This window comes from Helicoverpa zea, chromosome 15 (assembly GCF_022581195.2).
Source record: "Helicoverpa zea isolate HzStark_Cry1AcR chromosome 15, ilHelZeax1.1, whole genome shotgun sequence".
Taxonomy (NCBI): Eukaryota; Metazoa; Arthropoda; class Insecta; order Lepidoptera; family Noctuidae; genus Helicoverpa; species Helicoverpa zea.
In genome coordinates this window covers 8,922,973-8,948,023 of record NC_061466.1, presented here as the reverse complement: position 1 = coordinate 8,948,023, position 25,051 = coordinate 8,922,973, and the positions used below count along the sequence as shown (strand labels likewise).

The 25,051-nt window shown below is 37.0% G+C and overlaps 3 protein-coding genes across 3 annotated transcripts; 2 read left to right on the top strand and 1 right to left on the bottom strand.

Moving 5' to 3' along the window:
• Positions 1–795: 795 nt before the first annotated feature.
• On the top strand, positions 796–6,690 carry LOC124636975 (fructose-1,6-bisphosphatase 1). The gene is made up of 6 exons (XM_047173274.1): positions 796–1,264; positions 2,165–2,309; positions 3,526–3,632; positions 4,403–4,629; positions 5,357–5,535; positions 6,418–6,690. The coding sequence occupies exons 1-6, from the start codon at positions 1,089–1,091 to the stop codon at positions 6,595–6,597; spliced, it is 1,014 nt and encodes a 337-aa protein (XP_047029230.1). The 5' UTR covers positions 796–1,088; the 3' UTR covers positions 6,598–6,690.
• A 1,317-nt stretch (positions 6,691–8,007) lies between these two features.
• On the bottom strand, positions 8,008–24,948 carry LOC124636964 (nuclear cap-binding protein subunit 1). The gene is made up of 10 exons (XM_047173262.1): positions 24,771–24,948; positions 23,906–24,687; positions 23,263–23,681; positions 22,966–23,103; positions 22,773–22,876; positions 11,459–11,712; positions 10,923–11,166; positions 10,532–10,647; positions 10,025–10,213; positions 8,008–9,062 (listed from the first exon to the last, which is right to left on the bottom strand). The coding sequence occupies exons 1-10, from the start codon at positions 24,808–24,810 to the stop codon at positions 8,949–8,951; spliced, it is 2,400 nt and encodes a 799-aa protein (XP_047029218.1). The 5' UTR covers positions 24,811–24,948; the 3' UTR covers positions 8,008–8,948.
• On the top strand, positions 15,392–22,747 carry LOC124636965 (flocculation protein FLO11-like). Its single transcript, XM_047173263.1, has 2 exons — positions 15,392–15,454; positions 18,876–22,747. Exons 1-2 carry the CDS (start codon positions 15,392–15,394, stop codon positions 22,194–22,196), a joined length of 3,384 nt encoding a protein of 1,127 aa, XP_047029219.1. The 3' UTR covers positions 22,197–22,747.
• Positions 24,949–25,051: the final 103 nt, after the last annotated feature.

The following is a 25,051-nucleotide window of genomic DNA, read 5'->3' as shown; positions in this document are numbered from 1 at the left end:
TGTTAAGCCAACGGAATTAGTACAATAGGAATTTATAAAATAGACTGCATTTGCTTTAAGTCGGCCACGGCCGAGACTCCGGTTTTAAGTCAAAACTGTTGTCCTAATGGCGGCCTCCTATTTTTCCTTGAAAAATATACGCAAAACGCTGAAAAAACTATCTTAAAATATAGTAAAAATAACCCATTAGTGACAATCAACCTTAAAACAAAAATAAATAAATGTTTTATCGTTCTAATATCAATCCCCAAAATGTGAGTATTCACTTCGAGTAAGCTACTTTACGAGAGTAAGTGACAGAATCGGATAGTAACGATTTGTACGTATAGAGTATAAACCAAGGTTGCAATTCGAGGAGCAAAACTAACACTTAATTACCTTTTGAATGAATGCAAGCTGAAAATGTACAGACGGCCGAAGTTTGGGGGGAGGCCGACATTTGGCGTATTTACCCTACCTACTTTAAATTGGCGTTGTGGACATGCCTACCTAACTAAAGCTGTAGGTATTTAGTATACCTAGTTAAAATTCTGTACCATTATTTAGATTGGATAATTGCAAAGTTAAACGCTGCAATATTTTCATTTGTTTGTGTGGAAAAATCTTTATAAAAATAACGTTCACAACATAGTTTATTGCCTCTACTTGTAGTCAAAACGATAGCATTTAAAACTTGTACCGAGATTCCAGACGATTTGTATCCCAGAATAATCATTGTGAACTGAAGAATTACACTGCCAAAATCTCAGTTTTTCTTCATCAGAGTTATTGCCCAAAATGTTTGTTATCACTAGCACTGCGACCTCGATTGCTATCGGATAAGTGAATATTCAAAAATCATACGAAGTCATCGTCAAATACACGCCCCGTTTCTACGTCAGATAACAAGTTGGTAAACAAAAAAATATCACAAACTAGCCGGGCCTTACATCATTATTCAGACACAATCTTTCTAAATACGAAATGTAGCAACCTTCGGCGGGAGGCACGGCCAGCAACAGTCAACGACTGAACTCCTCCTCAGTCGGTCGCGGTCAGCCGACATAGTAGCACGTGTTTTATTGTTTTCACAACTCCAACACATCACAATGACCCAGCAAGGACCGGCGTTTGACGTCAACGCGATGACGTTGACTCGGTGGGTGCTGCACCAGCAGCGGACAGCACCCTCGGCCACAGGAGACCTCACCCAGCTCCTGAACTCTATCCAGACCGCAGTCAAGGCTATTCAGTCGGCCGTGAGGAAAGCCGGCATCGCTAAACTGTTAGTACACTTATTTTTCACTATTTGATTCTTTCAATTGATCATTGTGGGCCTAATTGTTCAATTTAGGCAATAGGAATATTACTTGTAGTTACAGTTATTTCATGTCATCGTGTTTATTACATAGCTCACGATGTTAGATATCTGTCGCTATTAGATAGATTACTGTTATTAGCGCTTATAACTTTCCCGCCGGTAATGCGGTCTTATCTATCTGTGGGACGATATTTATTCACTAGAAGAGAACAGTGTCCGTTCTTGTTTGGGCAGGTTAAGAAAATTAATAATGCAAAATAATTGACGACAACACTATGCAAATAAGAATTTCACCTTGTCCATTCGGCAATGTGATCAATGAGCTAAAATGCAAACAATGTCATTTAATTAACGATGTCTCTTAAAATAAACACGTCGACATGCCAACTAAAACATTAAAAAGTATTGCTAAACAGTCCAATTGGTATTTCTCGTAGAAATTGCTCAACTAAGTTTTGAAACGTATTTTGCCACACCTCCAAAGTCTGGCCAATACGTAGTCGACACACCCACAACCAGTCTAACGAGTCAAAACTTGCTGACCTTATCAAATGTTTCTTATCTTAGACAAGGAAATTGTTCATGAATACCTAAGCATGAATTGACAATATTCAGGAAAAAGTTGGGAGTTCCCGGAGCCTTGCTCCGAAATATTATCCGTCAAATATGTACGTTTAAATCCGAACATTAAAATAGGAAGGCCCATCACACAAATCGCCCTTTATCGATAGTTAAGGATAGATAAAATTTTCTCTTGCCTCCTGATCAGAGAAAGAGTAAATCGTAACATCATCCAGGTAAAGATATTGCGCCTAAAGTCCAGATTCCAGAATCTCTCAGTAGGTATATTTTTTTTTTCTCTAGCCATGGCATATCTGGCGACACCAATGTGCAAGGCGAGCAGGTGAAGAAGTTGGACGTTTTATCCAATGACCTGTTCATCAATATGCTCAAGTCTTCCTTCACCACGTGCCTTCTCGTCTCCGAGGAGAATCCCACTGTTATACAAGTAAGTTTCATACGAAAACCTGTATCGATCTCGATCCCACGTTATATTAAGAACAAGACATTTCAGCTAAGTAGCAGTTTTACTTAAGGAAGGTGATTAGAAGGCTATTAATGAGAAACATCTGACCTGACGTTAATTAACTCTTTAATAGACTGGGGCTATAGATTAACCGATAACATAGTCTTCAAGTAACACATTGGTTTTATGTAGGGTGATAGTTTCTATCTATTAGTAACACATTCATCGTATGTAGGGTAACTGATAGTTCTCGCGCGTGACGAATTCCTCGAGTCTAGCACAGCCCATATGTTTTTATTGTTTTCTCACTAAAACCCTTTATCCAGACAATATAACATAATCTTTACTAGGTCATGTGACTGATCATACCATAGGAAAAACAATAGAAACCATCTTATAACTATACTTAACTATACTAACTCATATGCATACCTGTTTGTTGAACTATAAAATTGTTGACTGTGTTATCAATCGGGGTCAAATGTTACACAATTAATTCATAACGATATCACATTGAGAAAAATACTCATTATTTTTATACGTTAACAGTACCTATATTAAAATCTTGACCCTACTTACTATCTACGAGGATTTATAAAAGCACTGAAAAATTGTTGTTGCTTGACAATCAAGTGCCTATTTGCGTCTGCGCAGGTTTGAATAGTTCCGCCTTTTCATAAATGTCAAGGTTAGCTTCAATTCAACAAGGTCCAATTTATGAATATCAAAATATATGTAGATATATTGAACAAGTTGTAGTATCTCAAGTGTTTAGCCTATTCTGTCGTCACCTATAGGAAATATTATACGTATGTCGCTTTCAGTTTCAAGGTCTATTGAAATTAATTCTACAATGGAATATTTGAAATTATTTTTTGTATAAACAGTATCCATTTTTCCTTATATAGAGTGTCTTTCTGGCGGACTAAAACCCAACCAGTGGTGGATCTAACGTAGTGGGCGTAGGCATGCCCACAACCCTTATTTACTTCCTTATTTACTCCCCCTTTATAGTACTTCCGTATGTGCTCTCCTTAAACTTCCTTATGCACTCTATGATGTACCTACTACTAACTGAACCCAACAAGGTTCTTTCTGGTGCCTTACGAACTAGATGAGATGATGATGTCTTTCGAAAATCCCGCATGCTTATTCACCATAAAAGACTCCAGGAACTAAAATAACAACTTACCCACAGGTAGAGAGCGATAGACGCGGTAAATACGTGGTGTGCTTCGATCCACTGGACGGGTCCTCCAACATCGACTGTCTCGTCTCCGTGGGATCCATCTTCTCTATTTACAAGTGAGCATTTATTTCAAACATTAAGTGTAACAAAAATACTAAGAGCTGGTGAGAACCAGTCACTACCTGTTTACCACTAAAAACTATCCTAAAGTGGACATAAAGGAAAACGTGCGGGAATTAAATTTCGGAATAGGTTAGCATGTAGATGGGCACTAATAAGATAAAAAAATCGCATCAAATACCTACCTCTTCATCAGCCTTTTCATTGCTGGGCACGGTGGTATCACTCAGGTCCCTGCAACTGGAAATGTACCTATTTAATTGTTTACAATATGAAGTTATTATTAGGTATACTATGAAATAAAAGCATTAACATATGTTGCTTTAATACATTTATGAGGTGATAGTCAATACAGCGATAAAATCACAATGATTTCAAAGGTTTATTGTACAAGATTAGATAAAAGCTAATGGAAGATTAGCGCCATAATGTGTTAGCAATTAAATTATAATTACTGTCTGGCAAGCTATCAATTGTTAGTGCTACATAAACAAAAAACACTTCGAATAGGCTCGGAAGATGATGAAATAAAACAGTTCGAAAATGATGACAGAAAAACCACATGGCATATCGATAAAAGGCAATGTTTATTAAAACCACATAATATAAAATTAATTTTAATACATTTAAAGAGAAAATGAAATATGATGAACGCGATTCTCGTCTGACACAGCTTCACCTTTAACTGGTCCCCTCCCGTTCAACTATTTCCCAGATTATTATGTCAGGTTTGTAAAAACTCAACGTTCCCATTTTGTCTTCGCAGAAAGAAATCAGCGGGCGAACCAAGCGAAGCTGACGCCTTACAACCCGGCAACGAACTAGTGGCTGCTGGTTACGCACTCTATGGCTCAGCCACCATGATGGTGCTCTCACTGGGCAAAGGCAAGGGGGTCAATGGGTTCATGTACGACCCCTCGCTGGGCGAGTTCATCCTCACAGACCCCAATATGAGGATACCTGAGAAGGGCAATATTTACTCTATTAATGAAGGTGAGATTTTTGTACTAATTTTGGTTCGCGTGATGATTTCATCCATCGTCACAGATCATTATGTGGATACCAGAGAAGAGGAATTTTAGGCTTTTAATAATGGAAGCGAGTTTTTTTTTAGCAATTTTTTGTTGGCTTCAGTTATTTCATTCGCCTACTGCACAAAGTCACATGTTCTGATTCTGAAACAAAATACTTTGTGTCACTTTGTTCCTAGAAATAAGATTGCAAGCAAATTAGCGAATAAATCGTTATTACATCGTGATACCATATCTTAACAAAGTGAATATTAATCAAAATCTGTACCGTATAGAAAGTTAAGTCATTGTTACTAAGTAACATGTGCCGATTTGATCAGTCTTTGTCATTATTTAAAATAGCATAAAAGCAAAAAAAAATGCATTATTTTTCTATTTACTTTAGTTACACAATCTTATCTTGTATTCTGGTTGCAAGTGACGAAACATTATTACCTATACAGAAAAAACTAAGTAAGATGGATTTAAGTTCAACAACTGGCCTTTATTCTTATTAAGATCTTTGATATGAAAACCGCTCAAAGATAGCTAGTTAAAAATTATTTGAGACTTCCACAGAGATAATGTGTATCAGGGCCCTGAGGGTCTCAACACCCTGCTATCATTTAGAATCTTCTATCAGAGAAGAACACTCTTAAAGGTTCTGCCTACTTAGTTCAATAATCCTAAACTTCACCTTCATTTCCCAGGTTACGCAGCAGAATGGCAGGCTGGCCTCCGCCAATACATAGATGACAAGAAGAACCCTAAGAAAGGCAAGGCTTACGGCGCTCGCTACGTCGGCTCTATGGTCGCTGATGTGCACAGGACCATCAAATATGGCGGTATATTCATGTACCCAGCCACTAAGTCTGCTCCTAATGGAAAAGTAAGTGTAGATAATCAATAACTAGAAGAGAAGGAAGAACTCCGAAATTCAATCAAGTTTGACCATGCTGCATGCTGACAGCAAAATTGTATTTATTCTGACTAGCTGCTACCTAAAATAATTATGTACCTGCAATTTAGACTAAAAACTCCAATCCGTCGTTGAATTCCAGGTCAAAACACCTGAATTCAACGTAAAATTTTTATACTTGATAGTATAAACATTTTACGTTGAATTATTGTTAATTTAATTATGGCAACTCTCTAACTCGACTAGTAAAGGAACGTGCAAAACACCGAATCTATCGATATCGATGCCTAGAGAATGTATTTATATCTTGAAAAACATGCGTACTCCAAAGGAAAACAGGATTTAATAAGAGAAATCACTGAACTTTGCTTCGAAAGTGAGTAATGCAGTAGACTGATAACTTTGCATCAGACACAATATAATCGTGACCCCAATCTGCGGGCTATCGGGAGTCGCAGGTCATTCCGCTTATGGTAAACAGTTTCGATACGGCTATTATTGACAAACACACACCTTTTATTATTATTTATACCCTTCGATGAGTTCGAGTCTCTTTTTTCTGTGAATCAATATTAAATCTGTGTTATCATTGATTTTAAAATGAATTATTGTAGCTACCTGAAGACGGAGACCTCAAAAAGAATAAATCTTGTTAGGTGTCGTGTGCTGTTTGAAAAATGATTCAATGTCTCCGTGTTTAGGTCACCTTTATTCTTCTTCTTTCGTGTCGATGACATGTCTTATAGTGAGACTACACTTTGTCAGCCCAATATGCCGCCACCTTTATGTAGATCCTAAAATAAATACATTTTCTTATCATCTTACTTACATAATAATATTTTATTTTTCCAGCTACGTCTACTCTACGAATGCAACCCAATGTCGTTTATAGTAACGGAAGCCGGCGGCCTGGCGACCAACGGTACGATTCCTGTCCTAGACATAGTGCCGACGTCCATTCATCAACGAGCTCCTTGCTTCCTCGGCTCCAAGCAAGATGTTGAGGAATTACTGAGCTACTTGAACAAATAGACTTATGTACCAAGTGATATGTTAAAACTAAAATAAATATGAATTTTGTAATTTTAATTACCTACTGTTATAAATGTTATGTTATAAGACTGAGGTTTTGTTTCATTTTATTCTGCACGAGAGAACTTCTTCCCGTATCTGGGTAAAAAGCCTTTCCATAACTAGTTATACCTCTATCGGCTAAGGATTCATTTTTGAACCCATATATAAAGAACTAGACAAATTGGAAAATGGCATTCACATTGGCGTTCACAGTTCAGCGCCACAATATAAGTTTTTAAAACTACAATATCGATAAAAATCAAGCAGTTAAATAAAACAACGATATTAAACTTAACTATTTTTTATTTACATGAAAAAATAATAAACATACATTACTTATAATATGATTAGCGCAGTGATCGGTTTCAAAAGGTCGCTCGCAGTCTTCACTTGATATTTTTAGAATATTGTGTATTTTTTTCTTAAGTCTTTTGTCAGCAGTTAGGCTGTAATACATTTTGCTTAGAATTTGTCTCTTATTCTAGAACTAGCTCAACATACTACATTATTGACGTATGCGTTCGCGCAGCGGAATGTTGTTGAATTTAAAGATTTTAATTATGCAGATAATTAGTGTAAGACGTCCTATAATTGTGTATGGTAAATAAAAATTTGTGTATGCAGCCATTGTGGAGAAATTCACCAAAAACAGATTCCGCTGGGCGAACGTTGGCGAACGTTGTCCTGGCGGAACTTTTTTTAATCCATAGACTTTAGAAGAAAAGAGATGTGTCCGAAAATTAGTGTGTATTTGTGTATAATTGATTATGTATGAATGAAATCAGTGCATGCATAAACTTCGGAGAAATTCAAGTTTCCGCTAAGCGAACATTTGGCCATTAGCTAGTTTTCATATAAAGCGCTTACATAGAGAGCTGTAGATTTTTACATACGTTGTTTTGAATTTGTTTATATTTGTTTAAAAAACAGATTTAGAAAAAGTCGTAGGGTTTAAAAGATAAAAATATAAACGTAAAATACACTTATTAGGTCTTAGTTCTTAAAGTATGCAGTTTGGGGTCTAGATTTTCACGTTTACACTAACCTTGTAAGTGTCTCCAACATGTTGCCAAGTATCAATGATGTTCCGTTAGTAATTAAAAAGTTATAGGATATTTTACCATGAATAGATCACTGTTTACAAAGCAGTCGAATATCACGACGTTCTAAAGGAATTGCATGGTAAAATGTATGCCAATAATTAGTTTAATCATTCAACTATTCACTTGCAAAATTTCATGTCATTAAATTCAGTAATCAAAGAAAGACAATTATAATACTGACGGAGCATCGAAAACCTACATAATCCGACCAAGTTCGGTTAGCTACAAAAAAGCGGCCGTGCCATATGTCTAAGAAACGTTGTTGTTGTTGTTTAGAAGGTGATTAGAGATTTTTATAAGTAAGGGGGCAGAATTTGCTAAGCTAAATCAATTTTTGGTTGAGCAGTAGTAAGTGGGGGTTGAAAAGCGAATATAATGGGGAAAATAGAAAATAATTAAGTCTAAAACCACGCAACACTTATCATATAACTGTTACGCACCATAACTTTGTATCGAGGTCATAAATATTAATCACGCATTACTTAAAATTAAATCTAGTATGATCTATTACTTGGGAGTCTAATTCTGAGATGTTACGGTGCGTCCCTAGTGAGCGATGTGAACGCCAAGCGATGCGGCGCTATTTTTAACCGACTTCCCAAAATGGAGGACATCTGTCAATTCGCTTCGGATCGCATCGCATTTGCGTTCGCGATTTGTCCACGCAGGACGCACCCTTAGGGTTGACATCACAAGCGAAAAATCTTATGCTCCGCGAATTATTAGGTTGAATGGGAGAACTAACATTATCATTTCGTTAGTACATTGAAGATTTATTTTATCACCACTTTCAGTCATTGTAATACATTTCATATAATATTTCATCGTCAATATTACAACACAGCATGGGCCTTCATTTTTCTGAGTGAACCATAATGTTACAATAAAATTCAGGAATTCACATTCCATTAAATGATGTCCACATCTCAATAACGGCTGTTTATTGTAGTAATCTATGATGAAAAACGCATATACAGTATAATCATTACTCTAACAGCCAAAGTCTCGCGTAATAAATAATGATTTCATTTCGTCGACCCTTTTAGCACATGTCAATTACTTTTGTCATCCATTTGGTGTTACATGCGCAGTAGTGTTTTGTTCATACATTTACGCAGTTTTTTGTCTTTACGCAGTCACATCATAGGTGCAAAAGTTACTTGACGTGACTATGAAGAACTTCATTATATCGTCTAAATATCATATCTACGCGGTGAGCGCAATAAACTGGTGGAACACGTCCAAGATGTGAGGGTCCAGGTCTTGTGTGAAGAGCAGTGTCTCCAAAGTGCTGCTGTACTTCTGCACTTGCTCGTGGTGCTGTAAAAGTGAATTGTTTAAATGAATAACAACCGTAATTTCATCAGAATTGAAGGGTTAAGTGGACAAAGGTGTTCTAACGAAAAAATCAAATTGAGAAATGGGCATTAGAAAATTTTAAATGTTAAAATCGAGATAGTTTTACATTTTAAATGTTTTATCTAAGTCAGAAGTGTCAATCCTTTTTAAAATATAATTTCTTACTAGATTTTATAACAGAAAGAAAATATTTTTAATATATTTATTTTTTACTTTAAATGTATGCACATTTGGTTGTTAACACCTTTGCTAGGGTCTGTATTTCTGGATATGAATAAAAATTTTATATTTTGAGCCCATCAGTCGATATATCATCACTTAAAACCTATGTCCATGCAAAAACTCGATTTTTTCAGTTTTGTCAGATAACACTTTTGTCCAATCTTCGTCAAGTCTTCAATTGTTAGTGCAAAGAAAATTCGGAAATGAGTAATTGGATCCATGCGAGTTGCATTTCACATAAGAGCCATCGAAAAACTTACATAATATCTTAGAATAAAATACATGTTTTTTAATACGGTCTAAAATTTTTACCCATACTATAATACAGCAAAATTATGGAAGAGTATGGAAGGCGAAAACTTGCTGCGCCGACCCCAAATAAAATTGGGATAAGAGCATAAAATGCAGTCAATAAGAATCATCATCATCTCAGCCATAGGACGTCCACTGCTGAACATAGGCCTCCCACTTCACAGATACCTGTTGGAAGCGACCTGCATCCAGCGTCTTCCGGGAACCTTTATAAGATCGTCTGTCCACCTTGTTGGTGAACGTCCTACGCTGCGCTTGCTAGTCCGTGGTCTCCACTCCAGCACTTTTTAACCCCATCGGCCATCCGCTCTGCGAGCAATATGGCCTGCCCATTGCCATCGTGTTAACGTGCCATCCGAACAATAAGAAAATCCCAGAACAATACTCACGATGAGGAAGACCTGGCTGAGCCTGGCGACGGTGCTGGTGTACCAGTGTGTGTTGGGGTCGCGGGCGTCGGTGTCGCAGCGCACGAGGTGCTCCGACAGGATCATGATGAAGCGCTGGAACACGATGAGGAACAGCCGCTTCTGGTCCATGTGGGCCGCTTCTAGACGTTCCTCCATACGCTCTACGGCCTGGGAATGACAATAATATGAAGTAATTTATGGATATAGATTAATTTGTGTTGCGTAGAGACACATTTCACAGTGTATCGGAGATTTGTGCTTTATCTACGAAGCCTGTTGTAGGCCGACAATAGCTAACGGAATTTGATGTAAGAATTTTCCTAAGACTTAATTACTAAAGAAGTTTCAGGTTGTAATGGTAACAAAATACGTCATTTAAAATACTTTCCGTACTTTGAACAACTTTTACGCGACGAATTTCCCGCTCTGTATGGACGACATGTCAAATAAAGGACATTGTCCATTATATTCAATACATAAACATACCTCTTCAGTAGGTTTGTCTTGATCCTTCTTCTTCTTGGTGTTGTTCTCATCTTCGGAATCTGAACTGCTGGAGTCTGCTCTAGCTAAAGCTTCTCTGGCCTCTTGGAGCTCACCACCTGAAATTATTGCAATCATAGTTTTAAACATAGCATCGAAGGCCTTGTAACATAGTGTACATAACATGCCGCTTAAAGTACCATGTTCTCTGGAGGAAACAAATGTTTTCAGAGACCCTGAAATTTCCGAAATCAAATACAACACGCATATTTGAGGCAAAAAAATAAGGTTTCTTCTAATCGTCTAAGCTTCAGGACCCAAAATCAGCCCAATGACTACTTTCTTAAAATTTTCGAACAAAGAGGCTAGATATCACAACAGAAAATCTACTCACTCAATTTAGAAACATGTTTGTTCATCTTATCAATGGTCAGATGCAGTATCTCCCAAAGATAGTTATGCGTGAAGTACGGAGCCATTTCCTTAGAGAACAGCCACGTGGCCACCGCATTGCACTCAACTATCTGAGTCTTGAGCATCTTGTCGACTAATACGCAGACCATTTGTGTGTGACGCTGCCACAGTTCCCAAACGTTGCGGAGAATACAGATTTGAGCTTCTTCGGATTCCGCTAAGATCTGGAAAATGGGTTTGCCAAGTTATTAGAATATTCTCGAAATGAATTTTGACAATGCGTGATATGTTTCTTCAGCCGGAGATGTAAGCCACCAGATGTTCCTAGGTAAATATACTGTTTTATTTTATTTCCTGAAAATACTTACAAATGACTTTACAACTCTTAATCTTTTTGTGGGAAGTTGTTGGCAAATAAATTATATAAGCAAAATTGATTTCAGAATGGGATTCAGAGATTGGATTACTATTAAAAGTTGCATTTTCAACAGGAGGATAGAAAAATCCAAAACTTACCTTGAAAACATAATGGAACTTGGAAATAGCAGCGAAACTATGCGATATACTCTTGCTGCCAAGATTCAGGAGCGTTTGTACGAACACATCGATCTTCAGAGGGTTGTACGGGGCTGCTTGGGCGGCAGCTGGTTGTTCACCCTCACGGAGAGGGTTGGGCAGTTCCCGGAGAACGTTCAGTGCTTCTTCTGGGGTACACTTGTTGCGAACACAGACCACTAACTGGTGGGCCGCTTCTGTGCCTGGTAGAGATGCTGCGGAGAGAAAAGGGAATGTATTTTTAGGTAAAATTAAACATAAATGCAAATGGTTACTTGTTATTTAGTTTGGCGATAAGAAATAAAATGTAAATATTCCAAATGCAATTCTTATCTTATATGCAATAAAAAAAAGTTTGTTTATTGACCAAGGTTTGGTGTGGCTTTTTAAAATACTGTGTAATGTATTTACCTACTGCGTAAATAAATCAATATAAATATGGCTCATATACCTTATCCTAAAGAACCCACAGCTCCTACTCCATGGGAAAAACTAGCACTAAAATATTCCGTTATTTTAATAACCCGAGACCTACCAAATAATTTCCCAAGAGCACCATGCAATTCCTCACTAGTTCGAGCGATATAATGGGGTTTAGAGCAATATGGCGATAATTAACGTAGATTCGGCGCGAGATTGCCGACGAACAATACCGGGGTATATAAGTAAGTCAAGGTGAAAGATAATAGGAAACATATCTATGTTCCTATTATAATCACAATCATAATGAAAGGTTCCTAACACACTCTTGCACAAAATTAACGCTAATCGCCACAAGACACTCCAAAATCGCGGAAATCTTTCGTTGCAACCATCACCTTACGCCGCTGATTTCGAAGCATGCATTCATTACACCACTAAACATTAAAGCCTATAACGAAAAAAAAAACTAAAGATTCTACACATAAATCACAATCACGAATTCAAGAAAATAATAATAACATTTGGTAAAATCAACATAAATTAGCCAGTCATCAAGGAAAGCAGTCGGATTCCCTATTCGTTCATGCATAACATCTCATGTGTGGGTATTCAACGCAAACCAATAATAAGAATGATTCGCGAACTAATAAATGCACCTATTTGCAATACCACCCCAATTCATTTTCAACCCTAGCTTCTCGACAATAGAATCTAAAATTCGATGGCGTGTTTAAAATTAGAGGATCGTTTTATAAGGCTGAGTGCAGACTAGCGTTCCGCGTGCAAATATAAAAAAGTCGCGAACTGTCCACGAGATGGAAAGTGGCGCACGCGAATAAGGAATTTCACTCGACCACCCCTCGCGTGGATGCTCGTAGTTTTTCAACGGACATCGCTTGTAAAAACAATCATGAGAATAGATATGTTGGAAAAGCGTACTCAGATGTTTTTAGGATATTACCATTTAAATAGAAGTATCAGCTGCTCATTATTTAGCAGGCAAATGCCTCATGTACATAGGTACTTATTTAATACTCATGTATTTTACTACAAACAATCACTACACCTCATTTACCTATACTTTTCTCGTGATTTTTTATACCTATTTAAATAAAAAATCAGATATTATTATTTTTCAAAAGCTTCTACTGTACACACTGAGGGCCACGCATTTCCAAAGTGTCAGTCAGCGGATATAAAACTCTTACATCCAAAGTTTTCTCAACATGTATTTCTTTTCCTATTCACCACAACACAACTAAGATAAAAATCCAGATTTTTATTATAAAAATGGCGTAGATATTTAAAAACTCATTAACCTGCGGACGTTATTGTAGTCTTGCAGAAGTTTCCTCGTTTACCGACAAGATACCTACACGTTGTATAAAGATAAGTTTGTATTTACATGTGTAAATTGAACTTCCTTTGGTAGCGTCAATGCCCTAGCCCTAGTCCTAGGTATACTATAGGTACCAGAATGTTAGCCAATATAAACTAAACGTATGTTTTTGTTCTCTTCAATATCATCTCCCGAACCTTTTCCCAAATATGTTGGGGTCTGCTTCCAGTCTAAGCGGATGCGGCTGAATAAAGTGTTTTACAAGGAGCGACTATCCGACCTCCTCAACACAGTTACCCAGGCAATCGTTCTCTTCAGTAATTAAAGGAAAAAGGATGCTACATGCAATTATCATCATCAACCTTTTTGGTATTTTCCCACTACAGGGCACAGGGTTATTTTCACACAGAAGAAATTCATTATACCATTGTATTAACAAATTGTTATAGTAAACCGTGAGTAATAAAGAAACCTCCCAGTAATCTAGCTAGATGATTTATGATTATTATGAAATCTGTATCCGACTATTATACAGAATAATACAAAGCCTCGGATGTAAATCAAATAAATATGTAACTTAATTCCTGAATAGTCCAAAAAACGACCCCTTATATAAAGCTACATTGTCTATGCTATGCTTATTTATGACCATAGAGCACTAGTAGAACCTCCTTCACACAATAAGCCGTGACCGTGAAATAAAAGTGAACTACGAAGCATAGATCGCGCGAATTTTTTGTCAATACTTTACTTTCCATTACATGCATTTACATAATTACTGCCGGCCAGAAATCAATAGTGATTGCGTTACTCACACGTCATATAACGTGTCGGTGTACAGTGTAAAGTAAACAATAAAAACTAATTGGTTCAAAATCCGCCCATAATGGATTCTGAACCATTTAGTTTCATATTGTCATAATTCATATTCAGCAATAGAATCGTGTTTTTTTTTTTCAAATTGAATGCAGAATGTTTTTTTTTTTTTCAAACCAAAAAAAAATTGACATCTTCCTAGCCTTTTCCCCAAGGAGGTTGTGGCTAAGTTACAGCCGAACAGGTCAATCAGTTATAAGGTTAAGTAACGCTTGGCGCCAATTTATCCCATTCAAACCATCTAGCAATAGTATAATCCCGCCCATTTTACTGTGGCATATATTTACTTTATTAGATATTTACAATAATAATATGTAAAACAAACAAAACTACAAATAACCAGTCCTATGTACCATCCAAATTAATTTGTGGCTAACAACAATGAAAGAAAACTGTTTTTCATTATTTTTCAACGGCGAACAGATACAAAAGATTAGAAAATCTACAATAATTGTCAAAATTATCACTGAATGAAAACCTATTATTATACCTGATGACAGAAAAATCCAGATGCATCAACGAGAGCGATGAATTTCTTACTCAAAGCGAAATGTATATAAACAACACATTACACCTGTGTGAAAATAAACTCATCCGCCGCTGTTCATCTTATGAATCTGCAAACTCTTAATGTGAATAGTAACTCTTTATAGCTAAGTATTGAATGCGATGAGTCGATCTATGCTCATAATGCATAGAGGATTTTTTGTACCCTAAAAGCTTCGAAACCAATAAATCGATTTTTGTAAAAATATTTCAGTCGTGGGAAGTGGTACACTATGCCCGGGCGAGGCTGTATTTTATCCGGTACAGGCAGAAGGTGGGAAACACCTATTTTTATAAAAATGTTGAGCATACGACCCATTAACCTGTACATATAAGTACCCTAGAAACATTATCAGCCCTTAGTCAAGCCAACTAAAAAAATTCAAATGCATCATTAAACTGAATTAACAGTTCAAATTCAAGAATCGAATCTCAAAATTCATGACTTATGTATGTAGAGGTTCCCAATTCGATTTTTTGTATTTTTTACTAGAGCCGTGCTACAATATAATGACAATATTCATCCCGTACTCATTCTATTCAACCTAATAAAGAAAAGTATAAACAGACTACGTGGGTAAGGGTGGGTTGCTCGATCAGTTTGAACGTAGAACGCCAGTAAGCGCCGTCCGTGCGCCCGCGTCGCTCCTAAGTACGCAGTAACAGTAACAGTGGGACACATACCGTGCAGTGCCGTGAATTAGTGAAACATGAGATCCGCATTAATATGCGTCTTCTTAGCACTTGTTGTGAGTATGGAGATTATAATTATTGTTTATAGGAAAAATTTGGTGTTTCCCATTGAATAGTGTATAAAAATATAGGATAGTGTAGCTTTCTCTGTGAAAGAATTCTTGGAATAAGCTTCAGTGCTTAAAGATCAGTTCTTTAGATTATTAGTTTAGACAGAAACCAGGCATAATATTTATCTGGAATTTTGTGATAGCATCCTTCAACTATAATAATAACTTGATGGTTAAATATATAATAACAATGACCAATATTTTGTTGAATACTCATACAAGGTTTGTCAATCAAGTTAGTCTCAAACAAAAATAAGAAATCGTCCGGCGATCCTAGGAATTAATTGACCAAAACGTTGTCTGATATGCGACTGATTTTCTCTGCTCATAATTGCAGCATTTCTTATTAATAAATTCTAATCAGTGGTTTCGTGTTAATGTAGCTAATAGTTTGATTTAAGAATTTTGTCATCTATGATCAGGTTGGTTTGGTTTTAAGTTAAGAATTAAATAAATGATAAAGAACAGAAATGTATATAAGTTGAAGAAGCAAGCTCTGATAGTTATCAAACCTAAAATTTTGACAGCAAAAGGAACTCTACACCACTTAGTATCTTTTAAATAACTGCATAAATTTGATGCAACTTCCCCAGGAGTTATAATAAAAAGTCCCGAAGACAATCACAGACATATTGCACATTTCAAGCTTTCGAGAAATTGATCAACAAAACCTAAAACACGCACAATAAGACATGCTGCGTCAACAATAACAAGCCTAAATCGTAGAAAACCACAAATTTTATTTGATAGAGTTTTTTATTTAATGATTTACATTCAGGCAACAATGGCCCAGGATAAAATAACATACAGGGTGTCATTAAATCTTATCACACATACTTTATGGTATTCTATGCCGAATTGTAAAAAAAATAACCTAATCCATTCATTGGTTTAGCCACAGGAGTCATTTTTCGTTTTTCTAGATAGGAGTATTGAATGTTTTGATCAGTTGACAGCCGTCAGTCTTCAAGGGAGAGTTTCAGCTGTTTGTAATGACTGACTTTTATATGGTGTTCTAATTTTCACAAATTTTTATTCTATTTACTTTGTTTGAAAAATTCATTTTTTTATTTTTACGTATTTTTCTTTTTTCTTTGTGTTAATCGACATATAATAACCAGTATATTAACGCATTTCATTTAATGTGATTGTGAACGACACACCCGATATACCTACGTTATATATTTAAAAAACTTGCTAGTAAATACATAAAACCTAAGTCTGTCTACAAAACCGCCGACCATAGCCCACAAATAATATTACTGTAACAATATTATTAAACGCATTATACAACAGAGATCTGACCTTAAACCGATACCATTGTACAGATGAGATCTTCCCATGCAAGTGGAGCGATCAACTATATCTACTGTCGCGGTGCGATTTCTGCGTGGAAAACTATATTTTTGTTGAGCAAATTAAAATAGCAACATTAATTTAATAGCGCCTTGGGAATTTTAATGGGAAATTTTTGGATTGCTTTGTTTTTATTAAGTGCTAAACTGGTTTTTAAGACACAAACATGATATATGTGTTTAGATGTAGGTCTATGAACAGGCTGATTTTTCGTGGCGTAAATAATTTAACCCCTGTCTGGTAGAAAGCAATTGATTGGCGCGCTTTTCAAAGTTTGAAATAATGAAGACAAAAGCTTCTCAGGCATTTTCCATAAAATCCTGTTATAATAAACCTAAAACCACGTTGGGCGAGTTTTGTGATTAAACATAGATTTGCGCATACGATGTAAACAATAGAAGACATTATGTAAACTACTTTTCAAATAGCCATTTCAGACTTGAACAGATACATAAATGTATCAAATCACTAATAGAACTTCCTTCGTCTAATTAACGTATTCCTATCTCTTAATAAGACCTGCTTTTGCGAAAGACGATAAATCATTTGACGTTGGATTAGAACCACAAGTCACACAGTCTGTAGTATTGGATGAAGATTCATTGCGATCCTGATATCAAAAGTTATATCTAGAACTAAGTACCATAAATAAACTGTATAAAACGGTATAAAAATAAAATAATGCTCTCTGTATAACTTTAGAGGCATATAACTTATCAATATACATTATAATAAATAAACGCGATTTATGAATTAATTTAAAAATAATAACATGTCAAATTAACAAAGACTTTGAATTTGACGATAAACTAGAGGCCGGCTTTAGTCCCACACTATCAGAAGTCAAATCGTCTCAACGTTCAGTCATGTGAATTAAACCAAGCTTCTACGCGACAATGATGTTTTTGTATTGTTTTGTACTTCATAATTTTCATAAATACGATGTAATAGCTATGGTGTATGTAGTCGTTAATTTATATGGTGATAATGAACAATAATGATGTTGATTGAACTTGTTTAATATATTGAAATAACAAGTCTAGTGGAATTTAGAAATTATATTCCAAAAGTCGCTACAGTAAAGTCAAACAGGTCTCAAAACTTCTTCCGCCTTTTACAAAAAAAAAGCAATAGAACTAATTTTATAAAATCTCTTTCAAATTATTAGATACATTAAGTTGATGAACAGTCTCTCAAAAATGTACCAAAACTATTTATTTACATTCTGTATCTACATAATCGCTACGCTGAGTGCGTATTCAGGTCTAGATCAACCACAGAAGCCATTTACGATACGTCCGCTCATTTATTGTTAGAAGATACAAAGAAATTGCTAAACGCGAGATTAGGATCTCCTTGCAACGTTATGAAATCTTCATACGCACACTATGTTCGAGTATGATAAACGATTGTTTCACACAAATGCTCACTATTGAGGTATTTCGGTAGTAAGTAAAGTAAGTTCAATCAATTGTTCATTATGTAGACAGTTAGAAAATTAACTATCTACATCTTGTAGATAGACAATTTCCGATGCGTTTACAATATGGTTTTTTTTATTTGAGAATATAAATTCAGTGTTATACAAAACAGATTCACTTCATCATGATGAACTTTCTGATGATAGTTTGACTGTCTAATATAAACATTCCGCCGCACAATTAAACAGAATTTTCGTAAACATTCGAGAAAATCAGAAACGGATGAAGGAGGGAAATGAAAATAGGTAGTCAAATTTTAACCAAATAAGTTGGTTTGTGCAGAAATTATTCAATTGGAAACTCATCGCGGAGGGGTTGGATCGTCCGGCACGCAACTGATTTGTAACACGCCAACGTCTCGTGCGCACTTTCCCGCCCACCACCATTTTACTTTCAAACGCATACTGAAATATCCACGTTTTTTTCTGTCATACAATTGTAATGATAAAGTGGTCATCGGGCACTCAATTAACGTTCGTTGGCATTGTCACTTCATGGTTATTAAAATATGAATGTTCGCATTACAGGTGCACAAGGACGGAAGTTGTGCTGAGAATGATGAAGAGTTCAAACCTACGCCGATCCCGCTCATCGACTGGCCGAGCAACAAACACAACTCGGCCGGGACCCTACAGGAGATCATCAAGACTGACGCACCCCCCACGGTGGCAGCTATTCCCGCGCATTACTGGGAGGACGCCCTCAGGCATAGCGTGTACTTAACCCTCGTCAGAGACAAGATAGACCAATTAATAGCAAAAGGAGACTACATATCGCCTGACAGCAGACCAGACTTGCAGACGTCAAAAGAAGTCGATGATCACGATCTTTGGGATAAAATTAAAACAGCTAAATTTGACAGGTTAAAGGAAGAGCCAATTCCACCCGCCGACGTTACTATATTGGCAAGAGGTAGATTGCTTGAAGATAAGGACGGATACAGATTCGTAGAAGAAGATGCAACACTGAATAATTGCAGTAGCAATAATTGCACTAAAGGTGTCAAAGCCTTTTGGTCAGTAAAACGAATGAAACAAGGAGAACCATCGCCTGGAAAATACCACTACGAGTTGACATTTTCAGTAACTTCGCAGACACCAAGAAAAGTGAAAAAACCATATGAGAATCCAGTTAGAACATTTACTATTAAAGAGAACACACCCACCGAACCTCCACAAGGTCGTAACTACGATAAGTCGGCCCACCACAACGATAAGTCGGCCCACCACAACGAGAGACCCCAACGGGCCATTTGGGTCCATAAAAATATAAATCCATTGACAACTTACCAAAGACGTCCGCATCATTCACGAGGCCTAGACCGGTTATTCTCCTCATTATTTTCCGACGAAGACACCTACGAGGAGCCTATACCATCGTACAAACCCAAAACTAAAACTTACGTGCCCCATGCGTTTCCTCAACATTCTAAAGTAGGGTACGTTGATGACAGAGAAACGTACCATCAGAAGAAGATGATTCCTTATCCGATGACGAAGCACCAACCATACAGATACACTCACAATCCCCTCCCACCTCCCCCAGTGCCGTACGTGCAGCATCCATACTATAACGTAGATCCTATAGCGAATGTTCCATACGTACCACCGTACTCAGACAATCGCTTTGTGCCATCCAATGCAGTAAAGACCACAAGACCGGCTGTTTTGCCGACACCTATTACAAATTATCCACTCCTGAAAGAATCCACCGTCGAAGTTTCTGTCAAGACTAAACCGAATACAACAGACTATACAACAAAAGAACCAGAGATTGCAACGAATTTCAAATCTATACAATTTGTAAATCATCAGAAACAAACGCCAGTGAAAATTAGTTACATAACTGACCACATCAGACCTCCAGTATATAACGCACCACCGGGGGTTTTCGTTACTATGGACAAAAAACCTTTTAAACCAATGCCACCGCTTAAGCTTAATCACGGAAACAAGCCACATAAGTCTATTCTTCCAGATTTCCGTCCAAGCCCACAAGTTCTTGATACCCAATTCTCTGAACAAGATACGGCAGCTGACACTGCATTTAGACCAATTTCAATGAACTTCACAGATATTTCAACCGAAAGTAGTTACGATTCTGGAATTCAGAATAGTATCAATAAGAATATTCGTAAGCACTTATCAGGTAAGAAACCGACAAAAAAGCACGAAAATATTAAATACAATCGCCCACCCACTGTAATGCCTGATATCATAACAGCTGAAACCCTGCCAATCGAAGACAACTCCATGGAATGGGCTAATCTCTTAGGAGCTTTTACTAAAACTACCCCGATGGCATCACACAAGGACAGGAGTTCTACGGAAAATAGTGACTCAGTTACTTCTACAACACCTTCAACAACATCCGCTGCTGAAGACCTTACAGAAGATGTGAAAGAGAGGGAACATGAGACTCCATCGACGAGTACAACAACCACTAGCACAAGCACAACGACGACGACCACTACAGCTAAACCTAAGAAGCGAACACGCCCGCCGCCGAAGTTCAACAAACAAGATAAAATCAAAAAGCATAAACGAATCACCACTACAACCACAACCACAACTACAGTCAAACCGACACGAAAATACCATCCAAAGAAACCAACATCGACGTCTCAAGCCCATGATTTGACGCCTCAAGCAAGTTCTGCAGCAACCAGCGCAGCTAACTCCATATGGGAAACAAAAGCACTCAAAGCACCGGCAAATAGTACAACCACGAGTACTACTACACGACCCACGATGACCGTCAAACTAACAACAACCAGTACTTCTAGCACTACCAGTACATCGAGCCCCAGCGTGGACACCGAACAGCCGGTTGTTACTACGCAACCGAAGAGTAAAAACCGTTTCAGACAATCCACACTGATGCAAAAAGGCACGTCGGTTAATCACGACAAATGGTCAACAAGCACACTCGACAAGAACCGAACGAACTCTGTTTTATCTAACAAGTATCCAAGAAGAAAAACGTCTAAATTCCAAGGATATATTCCTGCGAACAAGCCCAGGAGTCCGGAAGTTGTGAGAAATAAGGAGGATCATAGAGACCACGTCTTTAATTCCAATCATGAAAACCTTAGTAGCACCACTACAGAACAAACACAAGAGGCAGACGAAGATATTTTGGTAAAAAGGCCACAAGCTACTACTACTCCAACTTACGAAGACGATGACATGAATGAAGAATCGTCAGAGTGGCCGCCTGAGGAAGGAGAGGAGGAAACTGAGCCAGCACAAAGAGATTTCACAATTGATGCTCAAGAATCCAAAGATGACAATGAATACATTTTCCCAACTGCTAGTATAGAAAAAGAATTAACGACCACCGAATTGACAGTGGTTGCGTCAACTCATTCAGTTTCAAAGAATAAGACAAAATGTCAGAAGAAGAAACATAATAACCTAACTACTACTGAAGCAGCGAACAAATCGTCTAGTGTTGTGGCAACTACCACTGCCAGTAAAACCTCAAGTACCACTACTACAACTTCAAGCCCAACAATGGACATATTAACTGAATTGTTCGGAGGTTTCACAATGGATGATGCAACAGAAATACCAGTGCTGTCTACTGCTGCACCAGAACCAGATCCAAGTCCGAGTCACAAGCACCAACGTTACGTAGACATGGATGATGATATTAAAGACTTTCTGCATTCCCTTGAAAAGAGGCATGACAATAACACAAGTCATAATAATTCCGAAGAAGAATATGATGATGAAACTGACGATGAAGATTCTCCGTTCAATAATGACGAAGAAAATTCAGACAGCAGAAACTTAGGTGAAGAATACTATGATGAAACGCAAGAAAGTCAAGATCGGCCGTTTAGTTTATTAGAATTAATGGCTATAGAATAGACTGAATGTTTTCCTAATCTGAATACTCATACTCAGTGTTGTAGCTTTAAATGCTGTGTCCGTCATTGATCTCTGAGCACTGGCAGTGACCAATGAAAGCTATTTATTGATTGTTATCGCAGATATATTGTCAGCATTCGATCAGGCGCCGCCTTGTACTTAGTTATATGGACATAAGGTGCTTTCACATAAAGATGTCATGTAGCGGTATTAAATGTCTAGACGGTGCTGATCCAGTACAGATCTGCGTGTATGGAAAAACTTTAAATGTGAAGTTACAAATAAATTAGAAAGCATTTAGCGCCGAACCTAATTGGAAACTTTTGTTTATGAAAACCTATTCAGTACATAAAATTTATAAATTGAAAAAAGTCAATGTTTTCAGAAACAAAAGTTTACAATGCTCCTTAAGGCTTATGTGACGCCAAGAAATTCAAAGTACGCTGCACGATTCCTATTTTTCTGTGTTACCGGAATGTAAATACTTAAGTTCAATTAAGTTTAAATTAAGGTAATAATAATATTTTTGTATAATAAATTATTATAAAGATGATTTATTTAAGAGTTTATTCTCACCTGCACCTTCCATAGAATACTTGTAAATAGGTTCAGGTTTCAGAGGTACAAATGCTGCAAAAGATTCCGGTACCATTTCTTTTATCCTTTGTTGATATGACAACCTAAGGAGATGTAAAGAAAAATAATTATTTTTAGTCAGGTTGATTTAAGTATAAATTTATTATTTAAAAATGATTTAGGTAATTTGTACCTGAGACATTTTCCAAGAACCTCTCTAATAAACCTGGGTTTGGGATGATCAATATCCAACTGAGTGCATGCTTCCCACTCCTCCCAGGACCAACGGTATTGGAAGTTGCTAAGATGGTAGGAGAACCAATTCACAAATCTGAAAAAATAATAAAAATATGTGGTCACACAAACAGATCAATAGAACATTACATTATGTTCCTTTTTATCAATGATTTATTTTAAAAGGGTAAGTTTAAAAAAATCTATTTATTTTGAATTCCATATACAAATTAATTGATGGCTTTTATAAACTCACCTATCAAAACAGGCCACATTCATAGTGTCAATTCTCATAAACAATATTTCTGTAGCTTGAGCCAAAACCTGTGGCATGGTCGAAGGCTGGAGTTTACAGAGCTCAATCAAAATAGATCCGTAACAAATCTCTAAATATCTTGGCCTTGGCAAATTAAACAATTCAGCAAATATTATTTCTACAATACAGTATTCTAAAGGAATCTTTGCTTTGTATGGGAAGCAGAGTAGTTGTGCCGCACACTCTTTTCGTTCCAAATGGTAAGCTTCCAAGATGTTGTGTAGATGCTCTTCAATGAGGAACCGTTCGATGGAGTGAGCTCCGGGAAGGACTGGTCCATCGGGACAATCTGTGTAGTCGAACATGCGGAATATGACTCTAGGCATGGGATATGTGTCAGTGTCATTGTGTGGTGGTGGCTGGAAGAAATATTAAGCATTGAATTAGTAAACTGTAAACACAGGTATATGTCTATTGAGATTCTTTTTTACAATATTTTTATCAGTACATATTGTACTCATATTATATAAAATGACCATACTTTATATTTCTATTACAATTGTTTTTTCTCAGTAGCTCTGCTTAGAAACTATGTATATTAAAAAATATGTAGAGTTAATTTTTCTTGTAATTATAATCTTACCTGTATAGGAGGAAGAGTGTGTTGTAAGGCTTCACACAAAATTGAGTCAAAGGCAAGGTAAGGCCTAGGAATATGCTTCTCTGACCAGTTGTCTTGCTTCAACTTTTTAATTTGAGCCCATAGACAATCCAGATACTCTTCCTGAAGGTGAGGGGTATCAGTAGACCATACTTTTAGAGCTGGCCAGTGCTTCTTGCTGCGTTTGTTTAAGAATATGTCTATGGTGGTTAGTAAGTGGTCTAATTGGGATTCTTTCTTCTCGTATAACTCTCTGCCAACCCATGGTAATGCTGATAACACAGCAAACACAAACCAATCTCTTCTGACTTGAGGAACTCCGTCCTCATTAGCACAGTCCACTAAAGTCTCCAGCAATGTCAATAAGGATGAAGCAGCCAATACATGGCAGTTCACCAAGTCAGCTATGAACCTCAGACAATATCTGGCAGCATTCCACTTGCCAGTTTTCAAGTTCTCTTTGAAAGTCTTCACAATGTAGTCAACAAATTCACCACCAAAGTTGTAGTTCTTAGCATTGAGTAGGCCCACTAATGTAGCGTATATGGTGCATTTCTCAGGCATACGAATTGCACAGTCAGTAAGAATACGTAGGATCTTCACTCGAAACGTACTCAAATCAGCTTCCAATACGCTCGCTAAGCCTTCCAAGTTACTCTCTAAACTGGAGCTACTCTTCTCTCCCACCCTCAGGATCAGAGACTCCAACCTATCCTCAATCTCCTGGTTTTCGGATACACGACGTCTTTTGCGATTGAGACGCTCTAAAACAAAAGTTAACCAAGGGTCATCAAACCAATATAATTTCTAACCTACAAAATACAGAGTAAAATATTTTCCAGCTTACCGTAGCCATCCTCATCGTCATGGGCCCTTCTGCGATTCATTTCTGTAACTTGAGAGGTACGTAAAAAATTTGAAACAATGTAATATTTCAGTAATGCAACTAAAATAAACTGAAAAACGCCAACAAACAAGTCAGCGAACGGCGACCGACGTCGACGACCACAGACTAAATAAAATTAAACAGACAGACAGACAGACGGAAAGAGTAAATTATTATTTTCTCCTATATATAAAATGTTAGCTGTTGGTGATATTTGCGCAAGCATACGCAAATAAGTCCTT